Source organism: Cheilinus undulatus, linkage group 3, assembly GCF_018320785.1.
Source record: "Cheilinus undulatus linkage group 3, ASM1832078v1, whole genome shotgun sequence".
NCBI classification, from domain to species: Eukaryota; Metazoa; Chordata; class Actinopteri; order Labriformes; family Labridae; genus Cheilinus; species Cheilinus undulatus.
Genome location: NC_054867.1, coordinates 46,265,574 through 46,292,890, shown reverse-complemented (window position 1 = coordinate 46,292,890; position 27,317 = coordinate 46,265,574). Strand labels below are relative to the sequence as shown.

Genomic DNA, 27,317 nt, shown 5'->3' with positions numbered 1-27,317 from the left:
TCTCAGAAACATGTGCTACCTTTGACCTTAGCGAGTGCATTTTAGAGAAAAAGCAGAATCAAATCAGGCATGCAATAATTATTTACATTCAAAATGTCAAACTTACCCTTTTTTCCTCATGAGAAACTTGTGTAAAAAGAGAGCAACTAAACACACAACTGTAGAGACAAACGTCAAACATTTAATGAGATAAAAAGAGAGAATATATGAAAATGAAGCTCAAATGTGAAAAGTGCATTACCTAATGAAACGCATATCACACTGATAATAACAGGTACATATCCTGTAAGAGACACATTCAGATTTAATGTCAGAGCATGAATAATCACTTAAGTTCACATCTGAAGGCTCCATAACTCACCATTATCCTTGGTAGCATCAACAGCTACCTCATGCTTATCTGCAAGAATAAAACACATTAATATGCCGGCTGTTTAATCATCATAAAACCATAAACAAGCCATTGAACAATGTTTTTAACACCTGAACATCTCATTCTGTAATTTAAATCCACTTTGCAGAAATCTTTCACTTATTAATACCCATTTCTCCATGTCAGATCAGTAAGAGGTTAAAGACCACATTAATACTATTAATATTTATTAGTATATTATCCAGGGCAGCGACTGAAGCAGGTCTGAAATTATTAAACCACAGCTCTCTTGTGTCAGTGGATTTAGACAACTATTATCCAGTTTGCAAACAACAATTAAAAGGCAGTCCTACGGCCATGAGTTCAAGTGTTAAAAGGATAGTTGCACATTTTGAGAAACACTTTTCCATCTTAAGATGAGTTGAATTTTAGTTGGTTGGTTATTTGTAAAATAATGAGTCAATTTTGCATCTAAAGCTATGCATTTTTTTTTCTTTTTAGCTTTTTCTAGCTTTATTCTCAGTGTTGTTTTATGGACTGTCCTGTTAAAGAGGCTTGTGTTTATGAAATTAGTTTTGCATGTTCTGTAACTACCTGCATCAGGACTGAAATTAGGTTGTTGAGCTAAATCTGGCATGGATGCTAACTGCTTATATGTTTATCTATATGGTATATTATTTTAACAACCAAAATTCATTACATATACATACCAGCCATTTTATTAGGTACACTGGTTCAACTGATCATTAACATAAATTTCAAATCTTCCAATTTCATTGTAGTAACTAGTGTGTCTAGGCATTTAGACATGGTCGAGACCATCTGATTAAGCTCAAACTGAGCACCAGAATGAGAACGAAAAGTGGCTTTAAATGTGCCAAGGTTGTTTTGACCATTCAGACTGGTCTGAGTATTTCCAAAACTGCTGATCTACTGGGATTTTCACTCACAATCATCTCTAAGGTTCAAAGACAATGGTCGGAAAAAGAGAAAACATCCAGTTAGCGGTGGGTCTCTGTGTTACAAGGACTTGTTGATAGCAAAGGTCAGAGAAGAATGACTGCACTGGTTGGAGCTGATAGAAAGGTTAAAATAGCTCACTTGCAGTGAGAACATGGTACCTAGGTATGTAGAGGAGCATCTCTGAATGAACAACCTTTGAAGTAGATGGCCTACAGCAGCAGAGGACCACACTGGGAGTAACTAACTCAGCTAATAACAGGAAACTGAGGCTGCAATTCCCACAGGCTTACCAAAATTGGACAGCAAAGACTGGAAAATCTTGTCTGGTTGGATTAGTCTTGAGTTCTGTTACAGCATTCAAATGACAGTCAGGGCCTGCCAGAACAGCAGCAACCATAGCACATTCTGCATCACTTGACTGACCTTTCTTCCTCATTCTGGTGCTCAGTTTCAACTTCAGCAGCTCATCTTAGCCACATCTACATGTCTAAACACATTATTAGTGTCTCTCATGTGATCAGCTGATCAGTTATTTACAAGGGCTGAAAGGGCTAAAAGTTTACAGTTTTTAATCGTACATTTTAAAATTCCAGTGTTTTGCTTTCAAAACTTCTTTTGGGTCAGTTTGGATTTTTCTCCTGTCTTAAACTAAGGGTAACTGACTTCCTGTTTGGATACATACCTGCTTTGAAAGGTAGCTTCAAGAGTTTAATATGAGCTTAACTACAGAAAAAGGAACTTGTTATGGATTAAAAAAGGAAATAAAAAAGCTGTTAAAACGTAAATGATTGATAACACAAGGTTCAGATGACTTTTGAGTTGTCCAATGAGGTGTCTGTAAGTCTTAAAAGTGAAATGAGAAATTATGGAGTAGTGGTGGACTTATTCCACATCTAGAGATGCATGGCTATATCTAACTGTGATTGATCTTGACAAACCTGATATTTTTTAATTGGAAGTTAAACAGGTATACCAAAAAGTGATCAGTGAGTGCAACATCTATTATTTTTGTTGAATCTGTGTTGAAGAAAATCCCAATTTCTCATTTACACTGGGATATTTTCTTGATTACATCTTGTCTATGAGTAGGAGTAGTTCTTCCAACACTTAACACATTAATGTATTTCCCAAAATGTCAACCATCAGTGAATAATTTTTGTTAGTTTTGTTGTTTAAAGCTCCTGTGAGGAGCTGGTTATGAAACAGACTGAAATTAATACAGCTGCTTCAATGTGACATATAAATGCATCAATACCATTATCTAAAATATAATTTTCATATACTTATAGTTAATAAATATAATCACTACACTGGGTCAGTGTCATGTCAGGCAAATGCTTTTTCCTACATTTGTCAAAACAAACATTTATGACTGCCTATATATTTGCCATTAAAATGAGCATTATGTTTGATAGAAACCCTTTTACAGCACTGGGTTGCACCAGCCATGTGAAGGTTCAAGCTAAGCTTAGTTTGGATGTATTTTATAATTTAGGATGGACCTTATAATTTTGGGTGTTGCCACAGCTGAAATTGTACACCTAGCTCCTAGTAGGTGTGAAACCCTTAGTAAAACATGGTTGTCACGATGATTGAAGGTAGAATAACTTGGAGGATGAGGAGCAGCAGAGAGTAAGATTACTTGTCTGTAACGCTGTTATGTAACACATTACTGTTGCTAACTTCAGTAATCACATTACCATTAAAGATCAAACAATTATCTCACTACTTGTGTTACTTTAAGTCCTTTAACTGTTGGGTGTCTGCGTAACAGGAGGACAGAAAAATAAATCAAACATCCCTTTTCATGCACTGCTCTGTGACACTGATTCGAGTCCATGAAGAAGAGAAGCTAAAACTGTAGATTTTCTAATCATGGCATTATTTGAGAGTTGGAGAGATCCAACTACTTTAAATCTGTTGCATGAAAGTACAAGAATGTGCCTGTGTCAAGGCAAAAACAACTCTCCACTGCTGTGAACTCGACATCAAAATTTTCGGAGTACCTGTAAAGAAAACATGCTAAAACAAATTCAGTAGCTAGGCAACAGGCCCAAAAATAGAGAGTGTAATGCTGACACCAACCTGGTAGCTGAGGACATTTTCAACAACAGGTATCAATAAATGCAGACATAAAAAAAGACTCTGTGCTAAATAAAGAGAAATACTGTGTATTTTCTCATTGTTGAAATAAGGATAACTGCTGCTGATGTGGGAAATGTAGGGTTTAACTTTTTATCTTAAATTGGCAATGACAGCAGATCTCTGGTGATGTTAGAGAGTAATTCAAAAATAATGTTGCTAGTGGTGTCACATAATACTTTTAGAAGTGTCTTTAATTGTTCAACTGACTGATTGCTAAAGTCCTAGTTTTGTTGGGAGTTTTTTTAAATTTTTTTAAATGAAATCCACAGCGCAATTTAAGACAGAACTTAAACAAAGCTGGTGCAACAGGTCACAGTGGAAGTTCAGCACAGATACAAGGTACTTTTTTGTCCAGCGGTTCCAAAATTGACCTCTCTAACCATCTGCACTAAAAGTTTATTTTTCTTGTGGCTGGTTTTCTAATTGTGACACATAGGTCATTACTTTCAGTTTGCAGTATGTGCTATTTATAATTTCAGCAGCTAGTCATTTATTTCCCATTAGGACCAAATGTTTGAATTGAAATCATCAGATCTGAAAAAACAGATCTGAGCCCAAAAAATAATAAAGCATGCTAATTTTAGATTGTTACAGCGGTCTGAAGTTTAAAGGTACAAAGCGAAGCCCTGTTTGGAAAGTATTGGCTTAAGGGATGTACAGTAAAATTTCCAAAAGCAGAAGTCTGTCATTAAACTAAGCTTGTAATCATAATACTTCCAAATGGAAAAATGATTCCAACTTCTCTGCTTTTCCATTAAATACCTTGTAATGAAGTTGTTGATGTTACAGCAGGCGGAGCATCTGTATCCCCAGCTGTCAAAATGCCTCTGCCACCTTCGAACAGAACCATCAAAATGACCCTTTTCAGAACACATTTGTATGCAGATTAAAGTTAAACTGATGAACTACTTCTGAGATGCACACAGCATGCACATTATCCATCTAAAAGGTTTTTTAAATTTGACTACATGCTAGTGGATTTTTTGTAAGTTTTCTTTACCTTGTAGTGAGGGTGGAAGAGTTGTTGCTCTTCTTGCAACAGTTGTATCTCTGTGAGTTGTTTCTATTTCAGGTATAACTGTTGTCACAATATTTCTGACACCTATAAAGAGAACTTTTCTTAAGATATACAATAGTTCGTAGCACAGAAGGTAAATTATCCAGTAGGTCTTGGTTTTCATCTTTCTATCTTCATTGTTAAAGAGAACATATCATGTAAAATCCACTTTTTCAGTATTTTTGCTCATATATTTGGGTATCGGGGGAATCTACTGACCCACAGAATGTAGAATAAGCCAATACAGTCCTTTATTGTGGTCCATCAGCTGAGTCATAGCTTGATTTTCAGTTCTGGGTGCATGTAAACAGGTCAGGGCCTCCAGCCTGCCCGCATAAGTGCCACATCTCACTTGCCAGTATCTTGATATTACTACTACTCCGTGTAATTGTAGATTGTGTGTCCTACATTTCAATTGTTTTTGCTTATTGTTCTAATTAATAACTGTTGTGGTAGCTGTAAGTGTGCAGCACTTGGAGTCCAAGACCAATTTTCCAGAAGGGACCATAAAGAATATCTACCATATTGTATCGTATCGTATAATATAAGGCTTGCCTGTGCATACTGCAAGCTGCATGGGTCTCTTGTCCAAAACAGAAGGGAAAATGGTAATGCAAAGTCATATTTACCTTATTTTAGCTGATAGGCATTTCTACATCAACAGTTTTTGTCACAGGGGAGATAAAGACAGTGCAGTTACACTTCTGGTTAAAACATGCCTTGTTTGTGCAGAATGGTTTTGTTCCATTTTTCCAGCCCAGTTTCCCAGCTCAAGCCACTTGAAGGTGAATTTGTTGATGTAAAACCTTCGAGGACAGGGCCAACATGCCCAGTCTGAAACTGACGTTATGTGAGAACTCTGCACTTCAGCCTCTCTACAGGTGGAGGTTGGTGCTCTCAGAACAGACCAGACCAAGATCTTTTAAAGAGTCTTTCTCACAGGCAAATCCAACGAAGAAACTGGAGCAGTTTCTCATCAGTCAAACAGTTGGTTTGATTCAGGTAAAAGCGACTCTTGTGCTCTAGTTTCTTGTTTGGGTTTGCCTGAGAAAGCATCCTTTGAAATCCTTTTTGTAGGTGTCTGGACTTTATTTTTAGTGAAATGTCCTGTCCACAGTTGGAAAAAATAGTTTATGTGTGCCAACCATTATACGCCCAACTTTGGTCAGAACAATACAGGACTGAGCGCCAAACTCCTCCTGAGAGATGGTTAGAACTGTCCATGACAAATCATAAATCTACTGATGAAGAATGTCTAAGTATATTATTAGAGATGTTCCCATCTTACTAAACACAAAATGCAACACAATTAATCTGTTTAGCTGACTAGTGTAAAGCCAAGCAAATACATTTTTCAGCCAACTTCACACTGCAATTGTGGAGCAACTTTGTACCATAACAATACAAAGGTGGTTTACAGAATGTGGCAAGCAGAGCTAGCACAGCTTGCATTTGATTCTCTTTGCAGGTTAACGTCCATATTCCTGAGCTGAGTATCGTTATTTGATACTTTGTTTATATGTCAGTATAATCTTGCACGACCTCTGGACAACTTTATCCCCATTTTCAAGATCAAAATAACTCTAAACCGCAGTGTTCCACAAGATGCTATTGATGCTAGGGATTAGGGATTATTCATGTTGGAGGCAAGAGTATTGCAGTGATGCAACAGTCATGAAGCTTCAAGTGGCACGTGGCTCCGTTACAGTTTATGAAGTGTTTGACCAGGATTGTGGGTTTGAAATAATCTTAAAAAATGTTAATTAGTTAAACTGACTCAGAATTCTGGTGCCGACTACAAAGGGACAGAGATCTAATCATTTAGCTGGCTTATTGCACTCATCCCTCACTTCAATACCACAATGTTTTGTGTTTCTTTGGACTTTAAGTACTAGCTTATGACATAAGCAGTGTTTACAGCAGCTGGAAACTTGTTTTATCACTGAGGTCTGGTTAGCTATGTTCGCTTTTGGTCTGCATACCTGTGTTTTTTAATTTCATGTAGGAAGTTCCTTCTTTATCTGGGTTGAGCCAACAAGTGGCTTTGGGCATGGTAAGCTGTACTTACATCATAACACCCAGCAGAGGAGGGATGCGGGATGAGACGAAGCTCATTTGCATTTAAAGAGATGTGCATTGAAAATGACTTTCTGAGAAAGACTGTTAAGAGCTCGTTTATACAGGGTCAAAAACCTCTGCTATTTTTTTAACCAAAGCATGGCACAGATGTTTCATTTAGACCACAGGGGACTGTGCTGAAAAGTGGAATAATATGTCACCTTTAACTTATTTGTAAATATCTCAAATCTAAATGTATGAATTTTGTTTGAAAATATTTTGAAAACATCCTTATACCTTGTTCTGTAGTTGCAGATGTTGGTGTTATTGTTGTTGTTATTCTATCTTCTGTTGTAACACCTATAAATAAGAACACTATTGAAATTTTCTGAGGTTTACACAAACAACACTCATCAGTGATTTAAGGAAAGGTGGTGAAGCATGCATGTAGTCTTCTTTTAACATGCAGGAAACTACAAATGATAGTTTTGCATCAGTAACATGCTTTTATTTTTACCTCATATCATGTAAAAGAAGAAACCTAACAGGAATTACTCTCATCAGTCACTCTCATAAAGAGTAGAGCCATTCTTTATAAAGGCTCCTCTTCAGTCAATGCAGCGTTAAGTTCTTAAGAAGCGTACAAGTGTGGCAGTTAGTACACAAACAAAGTTGCAGTGAGGACAGACATGAATGGTGAGTACTGATTTAGAAATGAGTCAGGGAGTTTGTAAGAGGGGTTTAAGTGATTATGAGAAAATCTGCCAGCTGTGTGCAATACTGTCTTAAGTAGCAGCTACAGTAAGAGTGCACTGTATATAACTGAACTTTACAGATGCATGAAGGTGCACTGCAGGCTCAGTATTGATCATGCACAGTTGAAATGTTAGAAAACCATGCTTTGTGTTTTGGTCCATTAACTCGGTTTCATGCAAACATTAGACACCAACAATTCAGAGCGTAACAGTTTTTTTTACTGATGTATGAGAGCCACTGTTTTAAACTGACTTCACCACAGTTTGAAATCACTTTGCAGTCTTTAAAGCTTGCTAAAACTTGTTCTGGATGCTATCCTGTTCTAAGTGCAGGATAATCTTGATGTGAAATAGACCAAGGAGGAACTGTACCATTCTTGGTTTATGCTTAACTTAAGGCTGGCTATACACTATCAAGTCAGAGCCTCTCCGATGTGTGTCAAAAATATCAAGCATGTTTGATACACTTTCAATAAACAAAAGGAGCAGGCATACTGGGAAAATCATCAACAGGATGTCATGTACTTTAACAGGTCACAAACATGGCAGCAAATTAACAACTGTGCTCTAAACCAAGTAAACTTAGCACAAAAAGTAAGGAAATGTGGTAGATTATTTCTTTGTTGTAACAATGGTTCTTGGCAATAAGTCCTGTTCTGTTGGAAAGTCTGTTTATTTCCTTTTTAATTGGTGACACATTAGTAAGGAATGCGCATTTTTGAGATAAGGTGCAAAGCTGAGTATGTGGGTTACACCCATTATAAATTTGCCAGATCTTCTCTGCCAGTGTAGAGCGGGGTTTATCAGCGACTACCTTCAGATTTTTGGAGTGGAGAGGATGGAATGGTCTACCAGCAGTCCTGACCTCAACCCCATTGAACACTTGTGGGATCAGCTTGTGTGGCTTTTTCCTGCCAGAGTGACCAACACATCCATGTTGGCTGACTTGTGACAAACTCTGGTTTAAGAATGGGATACCATCCCACAGCAGTGTGTGACCAGGCTGGTGACCAGCATGAGGAGGAGGTGACAGGCTGTTGTGGCTGTGTATGATTCTTCCACATGCTACTGAGGCTACTGTTCGATAATTGAATGTATTAAACTGCCAATATGTCTTGTTTCTTCAGACTTCGACCATCCAATCCACCAAACAAGACTCAGTGGCAAAATAAGCTGTTTGGCATTGGCAAAGACAATGGGCAAATTTTTCATGGGCACAACCCACATTCTCAGCTCTGCTGCTCATCTCACAAATGCATGTTCCTTATAAATGTGGCACCATTTAAAAGGGGAATAAACTGGTTTTCCAACAGTATGAGATTTATTACCAGGAAGTATTGTTACAATTAAGACATGATTTACGAAGCACAGATTTTTTTACTTTCTGTGAGAGGTGGAGACCAGCATGTGGAATTATGGCAACAACATCAGTACTAAGTCTGCTGACGTTTGATCACATGAGGTCCTATTACTAACTTAACTTAACTATTAACAGCAGATGTGTGGTCTTGAGGTCTGGCTAAATTGTCTAGTGGTTGTTTCTGAAGGATTATAATGTTTAATATCTGTTGAAACTGTTGTTATGTCTGTGGTTTTCCAAAAATGTAAATGGGTTAAAGATCTGAAAATTACCTTGAGCAATGTTTTGAAACTGGTAATCAGGCCCCTTTGCTTCTATCTATTTTTTTTCTTTTTTAAGATTTATTTTTGGGATTTTTTGTGCCATTATTAGATAGAGGAGGACAGTTGATAGAGTCAGAAACAGAGTCAAGAGTGGGGGAGAGACATCGGTAAAGGGCCTCAGGCCGGATTCAAACCCGGGCCACCCACGTACATGGGGAGCGCCTTTAACCACTAGGCCACAAGCTCCCTGCTTATTTCTAAATTAAAAGTCACAACACAGCTTTGTAGAATTTTGAAACACTGATATTAATTAAGAAAAAAAAAAAAAAAAACGGTTCTGTTTGGACTTTTTGTCTTAAGCATTACTGTACAGAGCCATCCCAAAAATGAAATGCTTTTAGTGTAGTCAACAAGTTTGCCTCAATAAGCAGAGTGATTAGTTTTGAAAATACTATTTCAGTGTTGATGGCTTAATACTTTAAAGGGCCATCACTTAACAAAACATAACACTGACTTTTTATCGCAACTTTTTCCAGATATGCATACATAACCCACTAAAAATGGCTCTGCGACCCACCAGTTAGGAACCAAGGGTCTAATGTGTAGCCAGCCAAAAAACAAACTGAGCTTTTGTAAGAGGATGTCTGAGTGCTGGGGTACATAAATGAAAATATCCTGACAAATGTCCTAAATTTACCCAAAACAAGCCAGGGGTTTGTGTGTAAGAAGGGTTAATATTAGCTAACAGACTTACATTGGCTGAAATAAAACATCTATAACCCTACTTTCTGTCTACTCCATGCAAATGTGATTTTCTTTGTGTAGAAATAATTAAGTTCACACTATCTTTTCCATTTTGACAATTTTTGCTTCATATACTTGTTGTTAGTTTTACTTTCAGAAAATTTGCTATGGCTGGGAAACACTTATTTTTCAGTCTGAATCTCCTTGCAGTTGCCCACAGTTTAAGGAACAACATAAAGGTCAAATATGATTGCTGTGCATGTTGGAATCAAACTGCAGTAAAATCAATGTAAACCAGCGGCTGCATAAAGACAGGAAATCTACAAATGCATAGTGCAGTTTGAAAATGTCACACATATTGTACATTATGGATTTAAACTTATAAAACTACACTCTATAGTTCTTAATAACTTTAACAATTCTTAAAATACATAAAGCTTTTCCTCTTCTGCCTGTCTTCCACAGTGTAAAGAATAAGATGCTGATTTAAACCTCAAACACATGAATGAAGTGAGCTTACCTTCACATTTAGGAGGCTCAGAGTCGTATACACCAGTTTCAGTGCACATGATGCTTGCTTTTCCAACCAGATGGAATCCTTCATCACAGACGTACTGTACGCTCTCTCCATATTTTGGGACATCTTGTGAATCCCAGGAGATTTTGCCATTGGTCACTTCTACAGGTTTACCACACCTTACAACTGAGAAGCAGAGAAACAGTTTTCAATTTATGAAGCAGAATTAAAAACAAAAAAATGACCTAAGTTCTGGTCAAAGAAAAATTAAAACCAATACATACACGATCGATCAAAAGGCTGATAGAAAAACAACAGGACATATAAAGTTGAAATATGAGGACTAATAGAAAAGGCAGAAAAATTAAAATGAATAAAAGTGCTTTATAAGGTTAGATTGAAAAACAGGCAGTGTGGGCAGACAGTGAAACATTAAAAATAAAAGCGTTTTTGAGTATTTTTTAAAGTGAAATGAGACTTTAAGGAGCATTGGACTTATTTTTACATCACTGTGGTAGCAGGGAAAGCTAAGGTGGCTGAGCCAAAGTGCGCTGAAAGTGATGATAAAGCATGGGATTAATCACGATTTTAAAAAATTAGTGCGATTTGTGGACCCTAATCAATGACAATTTATCTTGACAACCTTCCTAAGAACAAATCACAGATAAGAAAACTATGGTGAATGCCAGAAGATTCTTTAAAAGTTTCTTCTTAAGAACAGTTGGTGGATGAGGCCCTTTGTCCCCCGATTGTATTCAGAGGGTTTAAAGAAGGACTCATGGGATGGGGCAGCCTCCATAGAGTCCCAAAATAATGACCCAAGTCTCCTTGGAGACAGTCTACAAGTGGGCCCAATGGATCAGTGGCTTTGATTTTCAAAGCAAGTAAAGCTGTGTGTCATTGGTGCAAAAACGGTTTCTTTTTGGACCCGAAGGGGGGCATGTGCAACAAAATCATTACAAATAAATAAAATCTGCATATCATCATATTTAATAAATCAATTAATCAATCTTTGTTTGTATAATGCCAATTCATAACTGAATTTATCTCAAGACACTTTACAAAGAGGTCAGGTCTAGACCATACTCTCTATAGTGGCCTATTATAATAGACCAGTGTTGCTCATTAATATAACAATAAAGACTATACTCTATTATAATAAAGGTCAGCATTAATCACCATGAGCACAGCACCAGCAGTATTTAGCCTTGTTACCATGGCGACAGAAACACTTAACTATAGGGCAGGACTGTTGAGCAGACCAGACTTATGTTGAAAGCTCTCTGCCAAAGCTGCACTGAGGTTAGCTTCACTACTTGCTGAGACAAAGAGAGAAGATAGCAAACCTAATAAAAAGGCAGGCCAAACTTCACAAGTTACAAGTGTTACAAAAAACAAGAGACAGAGACAAAGGACTGACAATGGTAGGCAATTCAGACATGAGAATACACTTCAAAAACCTTCCCTGCTTTTGGTTAAAATTTCAAAAACAACAAAATAAGACAGACTTACTTTCACAGCTAACTTTTCCACTCCACCCTGATGCGTAGCACTTTCTGTGGCTGGATCCACGGATCTGGTATCTGTTGAAAAGAGCAGGAAAACAAGCAGGACTGTTTATTTGAGAGAGAATTAACCCCTTAAATCTTGTTGTATCATATTTGATACATACTTTTACGACACCTCTATCTATCTAATCAATATGATCAATAAATTATTTAAAAAAGATTTTAATACAATCTGATAAATGATAAAAATGCCCTCAAGTGGATTATTATTTACCAAAAACACCTAATGTATCAAATGAGATACAAAAATCATACATGTTAAATTTTATGGAAATTTGGATCTTTTGGATTTCAGTAGAAAGTGAGGTAAACATTTCAGTTCCAAAAAATGAGAATTTTCTGGCTATAGTTTGTTTTTAGGCTTTAAGGGGTTAATACCTTGGTGACATTATTTATACAGTAATTTGAAGGTAAGGGCAACCTACATTCTTAGTGAGCCCAGTCATGAACTATGTATCAACATTTATGCCGTCAGTGAAAGGAGGTCCAGGTTCCTAATCAGTGAAACTGTGATGTAATGCTCTAGCCACAGCTCTGTTTGTCTTTAAGAACTTTTTGTTTTCTTTAGAATTGTTTTCCATCAGAAAACCACCTGGAGTTCAATACTCTGCGTCTAAATCCCAGGAGACAACTGTTAGAGAATCTTTGTAATTTTTATGTGGATGGACACAAAGAGTGGAGCTGTTCCATGCCAACACCTGTTGCTCTAAATTTCATCATAGTGTAGACTTTGTTTGAGAAGTAGGTGTGCCTACCATGACATCACCTTCTTGTTAGGTGCCTCATGTTTTGAGGGTTGTGACTGGTGGTTTTGGTCATTTTGATCATTTTCTTGAAAAAGTAGTAACTACAGTTCTTTCAAAAAGTATTTGGTTCCCCTTCACCTTTTTTATTTATTTATTTTTTTAATTTTGTAATTTTGCCAATGCTACAGTCTCATTAACCTACACCCTGTACCCCATAATGACAAAGTAAAAACAGAATTTTGGACATTTTGGCAATGATACTAGGAAATAAAAAAACAGAAATATCACATTGACAGAAGTATTCAGATCCTTTGCAGCAACATTTGAAATTTAGCCCAGGTTCCTCCCATTTCTCTGAATCTTTTCTGAGATGTTTCTGCACCTTGACTGGAGTCCACCTGTGTTCAGTTAAACCGACTGGAGGATTTGGAAACGCACACCCCTCTCCATAGAAGGCCTCACAGCTTGCAACGAATATCAATGCAAAAACCAAGCCATTAAGTCAAAGGAACTGCCTGCAGAGCTCAGAGACAGGATTGTTGACAAGCACAGATCTGGGGAAGGCTTCAAAAAAATTCTACTGCGCTGAAAGTTCCCAAGAGCACAGTGGCTTCCATGATTCTCTAATGGAAGGAGTTTGGCACAATCAGGACACTTCTATGAGCCAACTGCCCAGCCAAACTAAGCAGCTGGAGGGGAAGGGCCTTAGTAAGAGAGGTGACCAGGAGTTGAATGGTCACTCTGACTGATGAGCTCCTGTGTGGAGATGAGGTTCCAGAAGGACAACCATCACTGCAGCCCTCCACTGATCAGCTACGGGTTGCATCAGCTGTGCATCAGTTCAAATGTAGCCTAGTCTGAACGTAAGTTCTTACTTACAACGGAGCTTACGCTCTCTTAACATTTAAGGTGTTGCACCAGCTGTGACAGTTTTAACGTCGGTGTAAGTTATAACTTAAATCTTAAATGTCTCCATAGAATATGGCTGTCATAGTGATAGCTCTAAAAGACATGATAACCCGGAGGGTGACGAGGAGTTGAGGATTTTACTGGAAATTTGGAGTCAGCACTGTGTTCTCCATGATCAGTAACACTGTTGTTTTCCCTGAGTGGAGATCCTCCGTCCACTGTTTTATTATCTTGTGTTACTAGTGATTTTACTGCTTGATGACATCAGTGTTGTTATTTTATACTGGCTCTAGGTTTAGGCTGTAGGCTTCACAATACTCTCATATGCAAAATGCCTTGTCATATTTTTCATCCAAGCTGGATGCTGTTTGATGATTAACGGCAGTTAGCAAACGTTATTTTTAGCCGTTAGCATCTGTAGCAAACACGGGGTTAAAAAATGCTTTTCAGTAACTGGTTAAAGTAAGAGAATACGTCATATCTGCGACAATATTTTGGTTTGTTTGGGCGTAAATCTCTACTAGTTAAGATCAACCTTACTTCTGTAGTGCAACCGAACAATGACACAACTTAAGTTAGAACTTAACTAGTTTCAATGTAGGGTTTAGTGTGGACTTTACACCATAACTTAAGGCAGAACTTACGCATAGCTGGTGCAACAGGCTGCAGGACTGTAGAGTGGCTAGATGGAAGCCTCTACTCTGTGCAAAACTCACACAGAGTTTTTTTGCAAACTTGCAGCATCATGTGCAACTGGTGCTACTAAAGGCAGGAAAAGCAGCCCCTGTTAAATTAGACTATTGTTGTAATGCACTGAAAGCACAAGCAGCATCGTTCTGTGCCAATTATGTGCTGCTGCCTCTGTATCAGTGCAGAATAGTCCATGTCTGCATCACGATGCATCGGGGAAAAGATTATTTTCAACACCACTTGTACACATTGCTTCTGTTAGTAGGCTGCAGAGTTATGAATTGTAAATTAGGTGGTGCAAAGACAAAGAGTCAACACAGTCAAAGGTAAATATACATCTGGACAATATCACTAATGTGTTGAGGTTTGTGATTTTTTGTAACGCACATGTTCTCTGCCTTCCCCCTGGTATGTAACACAGTAATGCACCAAATTACTTTAAAATCTAATGTTACTTGGGGGGGCTCTGCCATGCTGTCATTAGAAAAATAATAAGTTTGAGACTGCACTGGCCTCACTCTTAATATCATGAGGCTGAGTCCCCTTTCAAAATAGCCTGGGTATGAGGAACATACTGTCATTTTTCAAAAACATTTCGATAATGTAGTGACGAGATAAAAGATACTTCAAACCTTTTAAATTCATACTCACCCTTTATCACAAGAGACTGTTATTGAAGCTCCAAACAGCGTCCCTTCACTCAGATTAAAGCTCGTATTGGGTTTAGGTGTAGGGGGACCGCAGTCCTTCTCTGTAATATAAAAACAAAAAACTTTTGTGACTTTAATTAAAGGACATCAGCCCTATAATGACACAGAAATCTGTTTGGTTGTTGGCAATACTAGACTGTTTAATAAAAGTAAGAAGTATTAACATCTGACTCACTTTTGCAGATGAGATCTGGTTCAGTCCACTTCCCATCAATACAGGTTATAGCTCCAGAGCCACTGTCTGGCTCGTACCCATTACCACACTCTAACATCACTTCAGTGTCCTCGGGGAAATCATTTTTTAGAAGGGCTTCTTCGGTTAAGACCATATTTTCCCTTTCGTCAGGTCTTGGACACTGAGCTGTGGAACAAAGAGGCAACAGATAAAATCTGAAATATTTTTTGTTTCTGAACCAGGCCTATAGAAAAACAGTATATATGACATGTAATAATGAGACAAAACAGGCAAATAAATAAAGCTAATGTTACACTACCATATCATTATTTCTTTAAATACCACAATATGAACAAGGAACAAGTTTAATCCTATTTTCTCTCGCTACTGGCCCTCCAGGTTTGCTTATCAACCTCGTATATGCTCCATCTTTGTAGGAAAAAGGCTTTTCGAAATAAAAGCATTAATAGGGCTTGTATGATGAAGTTAATCATGAAGAAATAATTTATGCTGACAAGCTTTTTATATAAATGGCTTGGTTACAGTGGTTTTATTGGGTCTAATGCAGTTATATCTATAAGTTATACATAAAAAAATACTCAATTTTTTCACTTCCTTACGAGCCAAACTAGCAGCTACACATTTAAATGTTATCAAAAAGGGATTTATTTATAAAGAATGCTATATTACAAGCATTGTAAAATATTATGGCTGAAGTTTTGAATGCATGTAGTCATAAGAAGTTGTTTTCATCTATAAACCTCCATTTATAATTGTTAGTAATACACAAGAAGGGGTTTAAATCATTACATATGCGGTTGAAAATGAAGATCAAGTAGATAAAGTAGTAGATAAATAAAGGTATTTCATCTATTAAATCCGATGTGATGCACATTAAAAAAACATCACAAAAGATTTTAATTTTTGAAGTTCACAGTTTTAAAATGGTATCATAGCCAACAAAGCTAATGAATGGATTTTGGTCCTATCTAGTAGTTCAATGAGAAATGCATGGTCTTTAATAACAGGGTCTGCAAATCTGCAGTCATGCATTTAAACAGCCATTATAAATGACTTACTCTTTAAGTTTACAGCTTAAATGGTTTATGTAATAATGGTTTTCCAAAAAATAAATAATCAATCATCAATCTATCATACCTGCTACATGCTCCCAGTCATGGCTCACACTACTGCTTCCCCTTATTTACCTAACTTTGAGAAGATCTGCTTCCTCTTATTAGCCACAAAAACTTAAGATGTGCTTCCAAACTGTTTAAAACTAACCATATTAATACCACTGAGACTATTTTCAGTTTTGACTGTTGACCTTGTTGACTTTAACTCTTTCTGCTTTCAATGTTTAATCTCTCTTGATCAATTAAACTACAAATTATTCCCTTTACCCCTTGATATAATGATGGGAGGGTGTAGAGGAAGAAACATAAACATATAGATATATGAAAAAACATATATCCAATTCAGCTAATAAGTGGACTTTTGGTCAAATGAAGACATTTCAGGGGAAGTGCATCTTGGATTTTGCTATAATATGTTATTTACGAATTCCTTTTCACTGTTTGATATTTTGGTATGATACCAGTATCAACGGAAAGTAGCTTTGATGGCCAATTATAGGCATCAGCACATATGAAAATTTCTGCCTATACTAGCTGTAAATATCAGCCTATATTGGCTGTAAATATCAGCCTATATTGGCTGTAAATATCAGCCTATATTGGTTGTAAATAACAGCCTATATTGGTTGTAAATATCAGCCTATATTGGTTGTAAATAACAGCCTATATTGGTTGTAAATAACAGCCTATATTGGTTGTAAATATCAGCCTATATTGGTTGTAAATAACAGCCTATATTGGTTGTAAATATCAGCCTGTATTGGTTGTAAATAACAGCCTATATTGGTTGTAAATATCAGCCTGTATTGGTTGTAAATAACAGCCTATATTGGCTGTAAATATCAGCCTGTATTGGTTGTAAATAACAGCCTATATTGGTAGTAAATATCAGCCTATATTGGTTGTAAATACCTGTCTATATTGTTGTAAATAAAATCCTAGATTAGCTCAAAATATCAGCCTGTATTGGTTATAAATATCAGCCTGTATTGGTTGTAAATATCAGCCTGTATTGGTTGTAAATATCAGCCTGTATTGGTTGTAAATAACAGCCTATATTGGTTGTAAATATCAGCCTGTATTGGTTGTAAATAACAGCCTATATTGGTAGTAAATATCAGCCTATATTGGTTGTAAATACCTGTCTATATTGTTGTAAATAAAATCCTAGATTAGCTCAAAATATCAGCCTGTATTGGTTGTAAATATCAGCCTGTATTGGTTGTAAATATCAGCCTGTATTGGTTGTAAATATCAGCCTATATTGGTTGTAAATATCAGCCTATACTGGCTCTAAATATCGACCATATATATAAATACGTTTTGGAGTTGTAAGCAGGACTAAGAGATCTGTGTCAGCTGAATTTTTTGTCTTTTTCACACTTTAACTTTAAAGTGTATTTTAAGGACTTAAGATTTTTATTCTGAACAAACATTTATTATTATCAGCCAAAATGAATTTGTAATCATCAGCATATCAGATATTGGCAAAAATCCAATATATTAAGTCTGAAATATTTATATCTGCTGATATGATAATTAACTGCTACTGATTACCAGTAATATTGAGCATCCCTTAAGACCTATATTATATAATGATGTATTGTGTATACAAACATTTGCATTATCAGTTGTTAAGCTTTATAAGAGAGGGGCATATTATAGAGAGCCAATAAAATATTATCTTAACAACAGAAGTCTGGCATCCTCACCCTGCATGGAAATCTGTATCTTGGGCTAAATCCCAGAAATATTTTCTCAAATATCCAGGGGAGTGAAGTACAAGGTTGAAGATTTATGTCATGTCTAGGTGGTTAAAGGATTCCAGGAATATTGCTTAAAAAACTCCCCTTACGCTACGTGGCCACTTTATCATCTACACCTTAAAAATGTAGGCAATATAATATGTTGCTGAGGTCAAAGTTCAAAACTCTGTTGTAGAAGACTATATTGTTGTGTTTACTTCATACCCTTCCCATTAAGGAGCACGAGGAGGAAAAAAATATACATCTACATAAAAACAGAGAGAAAGCAATAGAGCAAGCAACAGTATTAACAAAAACCTCAATGCTATGATTAAACTAAACAAAAATGAACAGCATAAGCACCATTAACTTAAGACTAATGCAGAACAATACAGTTTTACAGTATAGAGTGTTGACACTAGCAGATTTTTTATTAAAATGCACATACTTCGTAATATCTTCTGTTATTTACCTTAAATGCTAAAAAACAAATGCTACTTTACGGTTATATAGCGATGTTTGATCAATTTTAGACACTCTAATTAAATAATATTTCAGCTGTCCAGAGGTTTCATAACACAAAAGCGAACTCGACATTAGCTAAACTTAATTTTACACAGAAACTGCTCCGTGTCTGTTCGCGCTCGAGCTCTCCTGTGACGCATTACGTTGATAAATATTACCTAATTATCCAGACAGCGCGGTCCATGCGGCATCATAACTTCTGATACTGACCTGCTGCCTTTGCGACGAGGAGAAACACAAACAGCAGAGTTTGGACTCTCAGTCCACAAGTGTTCAGCAAAACGTCCATGCTGGTCCACGGGAGAGGATTAATGTCCAGATACTGATTTAGATCCGGACTCTTTAATAAGTCCAACTGTCCTGAGAACTGGTGACGACAGGAGACTCACCGCTAAGCCGGCCGGTCAACACTGATCCGCCCCTCAGCGCAGCGCCACTACAACTACTGTCCGGACTGTCAAGTTAAACGCTAGAGATACCGGAAGTTTGACTTGTCTTTTCACAATAAAAGAATTGTATTTTTGACCAAACACTTATTGTTAATAATCCATTTATTATTTATAAGGTCAACCACATTCAGCAGTTTTATATGTAGTTGAGCTCAAACGGCAACTTTAGTGGAAAAAAAATAAGAACAAGAAATAACCTATTAAAGTGCATATTGGTTTTGATAAGGATAGGTGAGACTTTTAGAGTTTTATATTTCTGTTTATGGAGTAATAATATAGAACAGTTTGAATGTGGGGCTAAAGAAATGTGCAAGCATAAACCGGTTCAAAAAGTGGTATACGGTGATGATTTTCACATGCTAGAGAAAAGAAGCCAGTGTTGGATTCTCATCTGGTGTTATGGATTATTTATTGTTTTGGTATTGTTCTTTGTTGACCTTTAGGTTTTGCCTTCATAACTATTACAATTATTTATTTGTTGCATTCAGTTGTAAATGTCAGCTTCACTCTTTGGAGACATTGACTTTACACTATTGAAGCATTTGACTTTTTGGTCTTCAGGTATGTTAGAATGACATTTCATACGAATTCACAGATATGGATTAATATTTAGATATATGACAAAAATAAAAAAATTGATTATTTCTGATATTGATCAATATACTTTTATAAGTTACTTACATGTAATTGCACATCTTGATTGAGATATATAAATTGTGAAATGATGTATACATTGTTGTAACACAGACTAGATCAATATTTAGTAAAATCTGTTGGAATAATGTTAAATTGATTTATTTTAATATGGAATAATGACCTATTCTAATGTATGGAGAAGGGGTGGGATCAGGTAAGTTTATACTTCTTCCCATTCCTTGTCAAATATGTAATCTAATTAACTTAGTGTTAATGTTTCCTTTTCATCATTTCATTTGTTTATTTGACATTTTTCTCCATCAATGTGTATGGTAACTTTTCCTTTTTTTAACATGTTTTAAATACAAATTTAAATCAATCAATCAATCAATCAATCAATTCGTTTCTAGGTTGACTGAAAGTTGAGGTGGATCATGTGACTCAGAATGCGTCGCCTTGCCTTAGTCGAAATGAAAAAATGCACAATGAAATAACATGTTGAGTATTATGATGATGATACAAAGTGCAAAGGAAAAACAAAAATCAGTGCTATAACTCATAGCTTTAATGTCACACAACACCTGTGTTTATAACATATTTCTCCTGTAACCAAAAAGCCTCTTAATTAATACAAAGTTATCCCGGGGTAGCTGACAGCTAGGGTTGGGGTTCTTTAAGCTTCATCTAAATACATCAGACTGATGTGATGTAATTAGAATTGAGTATGGTGTAAAGCAAAATTAGCCCTGCTTCTTCTATCCTAATCATATCTAGTCCATCATTAAATCCAACCAGTTAATATTTAATTGTTGTCTTAAGTCGGTTATTTATTTTAAAACTACCTTTGTCATTTTGCTGCCCATTTTTTGAGACACCTTTCTTGACAACTTAATCTTCATCTAATGGAAAAATATAAAACACATTATTGAACCATTCAACCAACTAATGGAAGAATAAACAAACATGACTATGGGTTTCATACAGCAACTATCTTAAATCAGTGACATAGAACTTAAACTTCTAAAGCATTTGTGATAAGTCTTATTTTGAAAGGTCACAGCAGAAGTTCATCTATTAGCACTACAGACGTCACACTTGACCTGCCCTGTGCAGAGCAAGACAACAGACTCACAGCACAAAGCGCCCAGCATGAACAAAGAGCCATGACTGAGGTCTACATTAAACATTTGTATTTTACAGATGTAAGCACTCTTTAACTGACAAGTATAAAGGCATAAGCTCCCAGTTTATCCACCAGTAAGTGCAGACCTGTGCAGAGCAGACACACCTCCAGTACAGAGTGGAGATGTCTCCTTATGTTGCAGCAGTAGTAAAAAAAAGTAAAAGCACTACTATTCTGGGTGTGTCCTGGAAAAAGGGGGTAACCCTCTGTGGGACCTCTAAGGGGGGAAACCTCTCTGTTCTGTTCCATATTAATTTCCTTTTTGTCTATGTAACTATTTTCATTAATCTGTTTTAAAAGATTTTTGTAACCTGCTCTGTTTTTTTTTTTCATTGCCAGTATTTTACTTTCTATTTCATCTGATTTGATTAAAGCAGACCTACAAGCATGAAAACATGATAAATCTCATAAGGACTAAAATGCACTGCATGAAGCCATAGCAATTTATCAAAACAGTGACGATAGAACTTATAAATCACTGCTTTGGAAAATAAACAAGGGCTAGGTTGGGGATTTTGGATGCTCACACGCTTGTTCACAGCATTTGCTGCTACATTACAAAGCCTGAGTCATTTTCTGAGGTTTGTGTTATTGTCATGGATACATTCCACAGCTTTCTCCAACATGAGGGCTGACTCCCATTGCCTCACACATGCAGACACACACTGGGGTAAATTCCAAGGGGTTTGCTCCACCGCCCATTTTTAAAACCTCATAAGTTTGTTGACAGGGGCCCGCTCCGTCCTCCACCCAGGGTTTCCTCGGAAACTCACAGATGGATTACACAGACACTCGGCAACACGGAGCAAAAGAAGGTCCAAGACCCGTGTCTGCACGCTTTTTCTCTTTCAGAAGTGCTGAGGAAACACCAGAGCAGGGGGATGGTTTTGTTAAAGCACATTACATCACTAAAAAGTAAAGAAGCGGACTGGTCTGGGGCTGGAAAAGGGCTCCAGTTTGAATAATCCACCTGTCAAAGAGGAGGTACACCTTGCAGCCTTTTATGGCGTTCAGCTGGTGGCAGTTCTGGGAAGAAACAATTCTCATGTCACAAGCTTGAGAGACATGGCATGACCTGCTTTTCTTATCTCTGCAGACACCCTGTCTGAGTGAAAGATTAAGATGCCTCCCATCTCAAGAACCAGTGAGAAGAATGCGTCTGCTTCTCCTTTTGTGTGATAATGCAGGAAAAGAGGCTCCAACAGTAATGGATATAAACATATATCTGTCTGCTGCTGCTGCAAAGTTCATCTTTGTCATGCCCCTTTGCTCCTCAAACATGCTGTTCATCTTTAAACTTGTATCTATATGACAAAAAAAATACCCTACTGAACAAAGAACAGCATGACCTCATGATGAAAAGTACCTTTGCTGCATCAGTTTCATCCACATTCACTAGAGAGTAAAAACAACCTCAGGGTAATATTTGTGTTAAAAAAAAACAAGCTTTAAGGAGCAACTGTGTCACAACAAAGGAGGTGGATCTGTGGAACAGCTGTTGTATGGATATGAAAAAAAAGTTAAAACAATTAACAAATTTGAGAGATAGAGGATGGAGAAGACCAGTGCTAGAATTAAAGATGCACCAATTTATTGCATCTCTAACAAAATCTTGACTTACTTTGGTGTAAGAGCTCCACTATACTAACATTTTCTCCTGTGTCTGACCTGTCCTACGGGTGAATGCTCCTTCCGAGTAAAATATCTCCTATTTGATTCAGCTGTTAGAAATACGCTTGGGCAGCTTAATTAAAGCAAAAAACACAATAACGATTATTTTCATTATTACTGAGATAATTATAACTACAATTCATTACTTAAGGATTTTACTGCATCAACATCACATGCATTTAGTAACCTTGAAAGGACATTTCTGTATTTTTGAATTGGATTGCACAACAGTAAACATCAGCCTATTTCAACAGAAAATATCGGCCAATTTCAAGACTAAATATCAGCCTATATCAACTGCAAATGTCAGCCTATATCAACTGTGAATATTGTTTTAGATCAGTTGTAAATATTGTCCATTATCAACTAAAAATTGTAGCCATCAGCTGCAAATATCAACCTCCACTGGCTGTAAGTAACAGGCTATATTGACTGTTAATATTTGCCGAAAAGGGCTCTAAATATAAGCCTAAAAATATCACCCTTAAAGGCCTAAAAATATTGACCTCTGTTTTCTGAAAACATATGCCTTTATTGGCTGTAAATTTCAGCCAGATACTGGCTGTAAATATCGACCTAAAAGGGCTAAAAATATTGGCCTATATTGGCTGCAAATATTGGCTAAATCATCTGTAAATATCAGCCGATATCAGCTGTAAATTTAACCCTTTAATGGCTGTAAATTTCAGCCTATATTGGCTATAAATATCAGCCTAGAAGGGCTGTAAATTTCAGCCGATATCAACTGTTAAGTATCAGCCTATGTTGGGTTGTAAATATTGGCCTACATCAGCTCTAAATATTGGTCTTGTCTGTAAATATCAGCTATAATGGCTAAAGTTTAACATATGAACTACATATTTTGATATTAACATTGGCTTAAATGAATCTGTAATAAATTGTCATGTTGGTTATTGGCAAAAATCCAATTTGTGCATCACCACAAAATATACAGTAACAAATACTGAGGCAGCTGTTTCCCATGGATATGAATGTGGTGTACCCTGAGATTTTAGCTTTATCTCAGGTGTGCCCTGGGGAGAAATAAGTTTGAAAAACACTGAACTAAACAGTGGAGATTAAAAAAAAGCTTGTTTTTGCAGCTCCCCATGGCACCTTCAAGCGCGCATTACTTCTTTTATTTTACTGAAGATCTGCACAAGGATTTATCAACAGTAAATTTATCCAAAACCCCAATGATACATTCATCAGTGCACAAATTGCAAACATTCTGAGAGTGGTTTGGTTGATTTCACTTCAACAGTTGTGCGTAAGAGACAAGAGGTCTCTGGACAGCTGCCATACATGCATCTGTGTACTTGGCACTAGGCTGGTGTTAATTTCAGACCCTGGTTTGAGTGTTTGCTCACAGTGATAAGACTCCTAATCCCAGAGCAAGGACTCACAGGCACACACTGACAGAGCCAAATCAAAGACATGCATAATTCATCAAAGGTAGCTATATGCAAAAGAGAGAAAAAAAGAGCAATTGATATGTGTGTGTTGAACCGTGGACACCATACTGAATGGTTGAATGTCTTATTGAGATTGTTGCATCTCTAATTTTTCAAAGCCACATTGTTTGCTGATGGCCGGCATTTGTCAACAGGGCTGATATTAGCAGATACTGATGTATGATGAATGCATGAGTGCATCCCTAGCTAGGATAATATTATTTGCATGGTTTTCACCATCAAATCATTCTGTTATGCATTGATTTGTTAATCATTTCAATAGACCAGTGTCACTTTGATAGGAGCAATGTTTTTCCTGTTTTTGATGTTTTTGCTGTTCAAACTAACTCTTAGAGAGTTCACTATAGATGTGAATGTAGGTGAAATATACAGTGAAGAAATGGTAATAGTTGATCAAGTAGCTGTTGCTGTTGACTTCTTCATTGTTGGGTAAATGTGAACATGTAAGGTCCACATAAGTTACAAAAAAGCTTAATTCTTTCATTTATGGCAATGCATTCAAAGATAAATTTTGCATCTTTTCCAGGCTATGCATGTCTATCTCTTGCAAACAAAAATCATGATTATAAGGATGCATTGATTTAGCAATCATAATGATAATAATAAACCATTAATTTAGCAAAGAAAAAAAACACTTATTATAGGTGTGCTGCAATAAAACCAAGCTGTCCCCACTGATAAACTGCAGTCTTTGTGCACTACAAAGAGGGAAACACAGATATCAAGAAAGTTTGTGATGAATAAGATGTTATTTCTTCATGCATGGCAGATTAAAAAGGTTTAAACCTCATAGATCTGCTTTATTTTTTGATTTTGTTGAAGATGAGTTATTTTTGCCCTTAGGACAACTGGGGTTACAGAAAATTAAGACAACACAAGGGTTAAAGAAAGCCTAATTGGTGAAATAAGTATATCAGAAAACCCACAAACTAAAGAGAGATATGTTAAGACACTGACCGGGCTCTACAGCAGAGGTGTCAAACTCAATCACAGCAGGGGCCGAATTCTGAATTTGGGTCCAACCTGAGGGCCAAGCAGGGTCCACATTCAACCATTAACTGTCAACTTCATTTTCACCAGCTATGAATTATGGAGAAAAAAAACTTTAGCTTAAAATCTAAGATAAAAATTCATACTTATTAGCTCAAAAGGTTCAAAACATGGCATTTAAAGCCAAAATAATGTTTTAAAAAGGCAAATATATGAGATAGAAAGTTTAAATCATGATTCTTAAGAGTCAAAAAATGAAATCAATTCAAAATCATTGGTTTAAAACGTCGAAGCCTGAGAAAAAAATTTACATATTTAAATCTTAAGATCAAAAATTACTTAATATTTAAAATTGAGGATCTAAAAGGTCAAATTATGAGATAAAAGTCAAAATTGTGAATTGAAAAGGTCAACATATCAGATTAAAAAGTCAAAACAATGACTTTGCGTAACAACTGTGAGGAGCAAAATTAAGAATATGAAAAGAGAACAAATGTATTTTACCACATTCCTGACTTTTTATCTAATTATTTTAACTTTTTACTTTTTCAAATTTTTATGACTCAACAAGGATATTTAGATCATCGTGGTTCAATTTATTTTTTTAAACTGGAGGAAATCTGCAGACCTCAAACCAGTGGGCCAGTTTTAATAAAAATATGTTAAGATCTGGTGGGCCGGGTGTAACAGTATCACTGGCTGGATTTGGCCCCTGGGCCTTGATTTTGACACCCCTGCTCTACATCCTCTCTTGAGTATATGAGGTCATGCCCCAGCTCCTGATAAAAAATGCAGTTGTCATTATTACTATGCAGATACTGTTATGAAGATGAAGTTAGCCAAATATATGAGTGTACTTTTTCCTGGTTTGACAGTGGGCCCTGAAAATTGCTCCTACAATCCATGCAAAGTATCGTGGGAGCTAGGAATAAGGTGGATGTATATTGTTGTTTTTTACTACTTAGAATAAATGAATTAAAAAAAAAATAAGAGCAGAGTTCCTGCTGCCAAAAAGTTCAAATGTTTACATAATGCTACATTTTTCACTTCAGATAATAAATTCTGATGTTAACCTCTAACCCAAAGGAAAAATAACTCATCTCCTTCACTCAGACAAACCTTGACTGTACCTTTACTGTACACTAGAGACATCAAGTGGCATGAATAGTGAACAGCAACTCAAATAATATGACTCATAAATAGGATAAGTGTGGAAAACAAATTCTGTTTGTTTTGATTCCAGAGTAATGGACTAATAATGTCCATTATGCTAATGATCAACAGCATCAAAAAGGACTGAAGCTGAGAAAAAATCCCTACAGCTCTAAAGTCACATTTTTAACTAAAAGATGCAACATTTTGGCTCTGAGTAACTGTAAGTGAGACGGTGGTTTTCATGCAAATTTTTGGTATTTAAAAACAAAAATTGTGCAATATTAGACAGATTTATACTTCTGTTGAATCTATGCCAAAGTTGCACTGAGTGTCCCAAAACTATCCTGTTGTCTGTCTATACTTTAACCCATTTAACAGTGCAGTTTTAAGCAACAATATTCATTTCTCCTTCACTATGAAGGCCACAGAGGCGTTAAGGGGGTACATGCACTCCAACATGTTCTTTTTCTTTCTTATGTTTAGCCTTGAGCAGACTGAAAGAAAGAGAGCTACATTTTTCTTAGCTTATTTTCAGCATGGTGTGATTTATTGACACATTAATGCAACAGGATTTATGTTTAAATGGCTGAAAAAAAAAAGATTCTGTCCTGTTTAAAATTCATACGCTTTCCCCAGGTGTATTTCACAGTAAGATACTTAGAGAACAAAACTCCTTTCAGCTAAAAATGGAGGTCAAAACAGTAATTCACCACAGAACATTTACCTCTGCTATGAAGTCGTCAGTACTTCCACACTTCATTTGATGCCTGTGCCTAAAATAGAACATAAGATGTGTCATATTCCCGCCATTTTAAAGCAATTTAGTCCATTATCACTCCTCATGCAATTACCAGCCAGTCTGCAGACATTATATCTGCTCTTCAATGACTGAAACAAGCTCTGAAAGAAGCCATCTGAACCCAGCAGGGTCAAAATTGCCATTATAATGGAGGTACAAAAAATCTTACTGCAGCCGTTCATAGCTCAATTCAACAGCTATGTCCACGGAGCATTCGACTTAAGATGTCTTTAACTGTCTCAATACAGCTGGTCAGGTATTCATATACCTTAGAAACATTTTTTTTCTACCTTATTGATTAGGCGCTATGTTTGTCGACAAATGACACTGAAAACAGATCACCTTTTCTAACCAGAAATGAGTTGGACTACTATGTAAAAGAAAGCACCATAAATTATACACTGGGCTAACACATACTTTATGGAAAGTTTACACAGCCACCATAACAGAGTTGTGGATTGATAAAATATTCCAACTGTTGCACCAGACAGAGTTCAAAACGCAGCACTCAGCTCCTCTT

The 27,317-nt window shown here is 36.5% G+C and overlaps 1 protein-coding gene across 7 annotated transcripts in view; it reads right to left on the bottom strand.

Annotated features, from left to right (window-relative positions):
• The window catches only part of im:7151449 (complement decay-accelerating factor), a 31,608-nt gene that overhangs the window by 4,094 nt on the left and 197 nt on the right, over window positions 1–27,317 (bottom strand). For 2 of the 7 annotated variants that reach the window (XM_041781574.1, XM_041781563.1), the window contains exons 1-11: window positions 18,650–18,869; window positions 15,034–15,219; window positions 14,800–14,899; window positions 11,748–11,818; window positions 10,239–10,421; window positions 6,894–6,956; window positions 4,482–4,583; window positions 4,244–4,315; window positions 362–400; window positions 242–283; window positions 107–158 (exon numbers count right to left, since the gene is read on the bottom strand). In XM_041781574.1, coding sequence (XP_041637508.1) covers window positions 107–158; window positions 242–283; window positions 362–400; window positions 4,244–4,315; window positions 4,482–4,583; window positions 6,894–6,956; window positions 10,239–10,421; window positions 11,748–11,818; window positions 14,800–14,899; window positions 15,034–15,219; window positions 18,650–18,728 — 989 coding nt within the window. In that variant the 5' untranslated portion in view covers window positions 18,729–18,869. Of the gene's footprint in view, window positions 1–106; window positions 159–241; window positions 284–361; window positions 401–4,243; window positions 4,316–4,481; window positions 4,584–6,893; window positions 6,957–10,238; window positions 10,422–11,747; window positions 11,819–14,799; window positions 14,900–15,033; window positions 15,220–18,597; window positions 18,870–26,722; window positions 26,772–27,317 lie in introns of those variants that run through there. The other 5 variants (XM_041781592.1, XM_041781583.1, XM_041781602.1 and 2 more) reach the window with 4 other exon arrangements.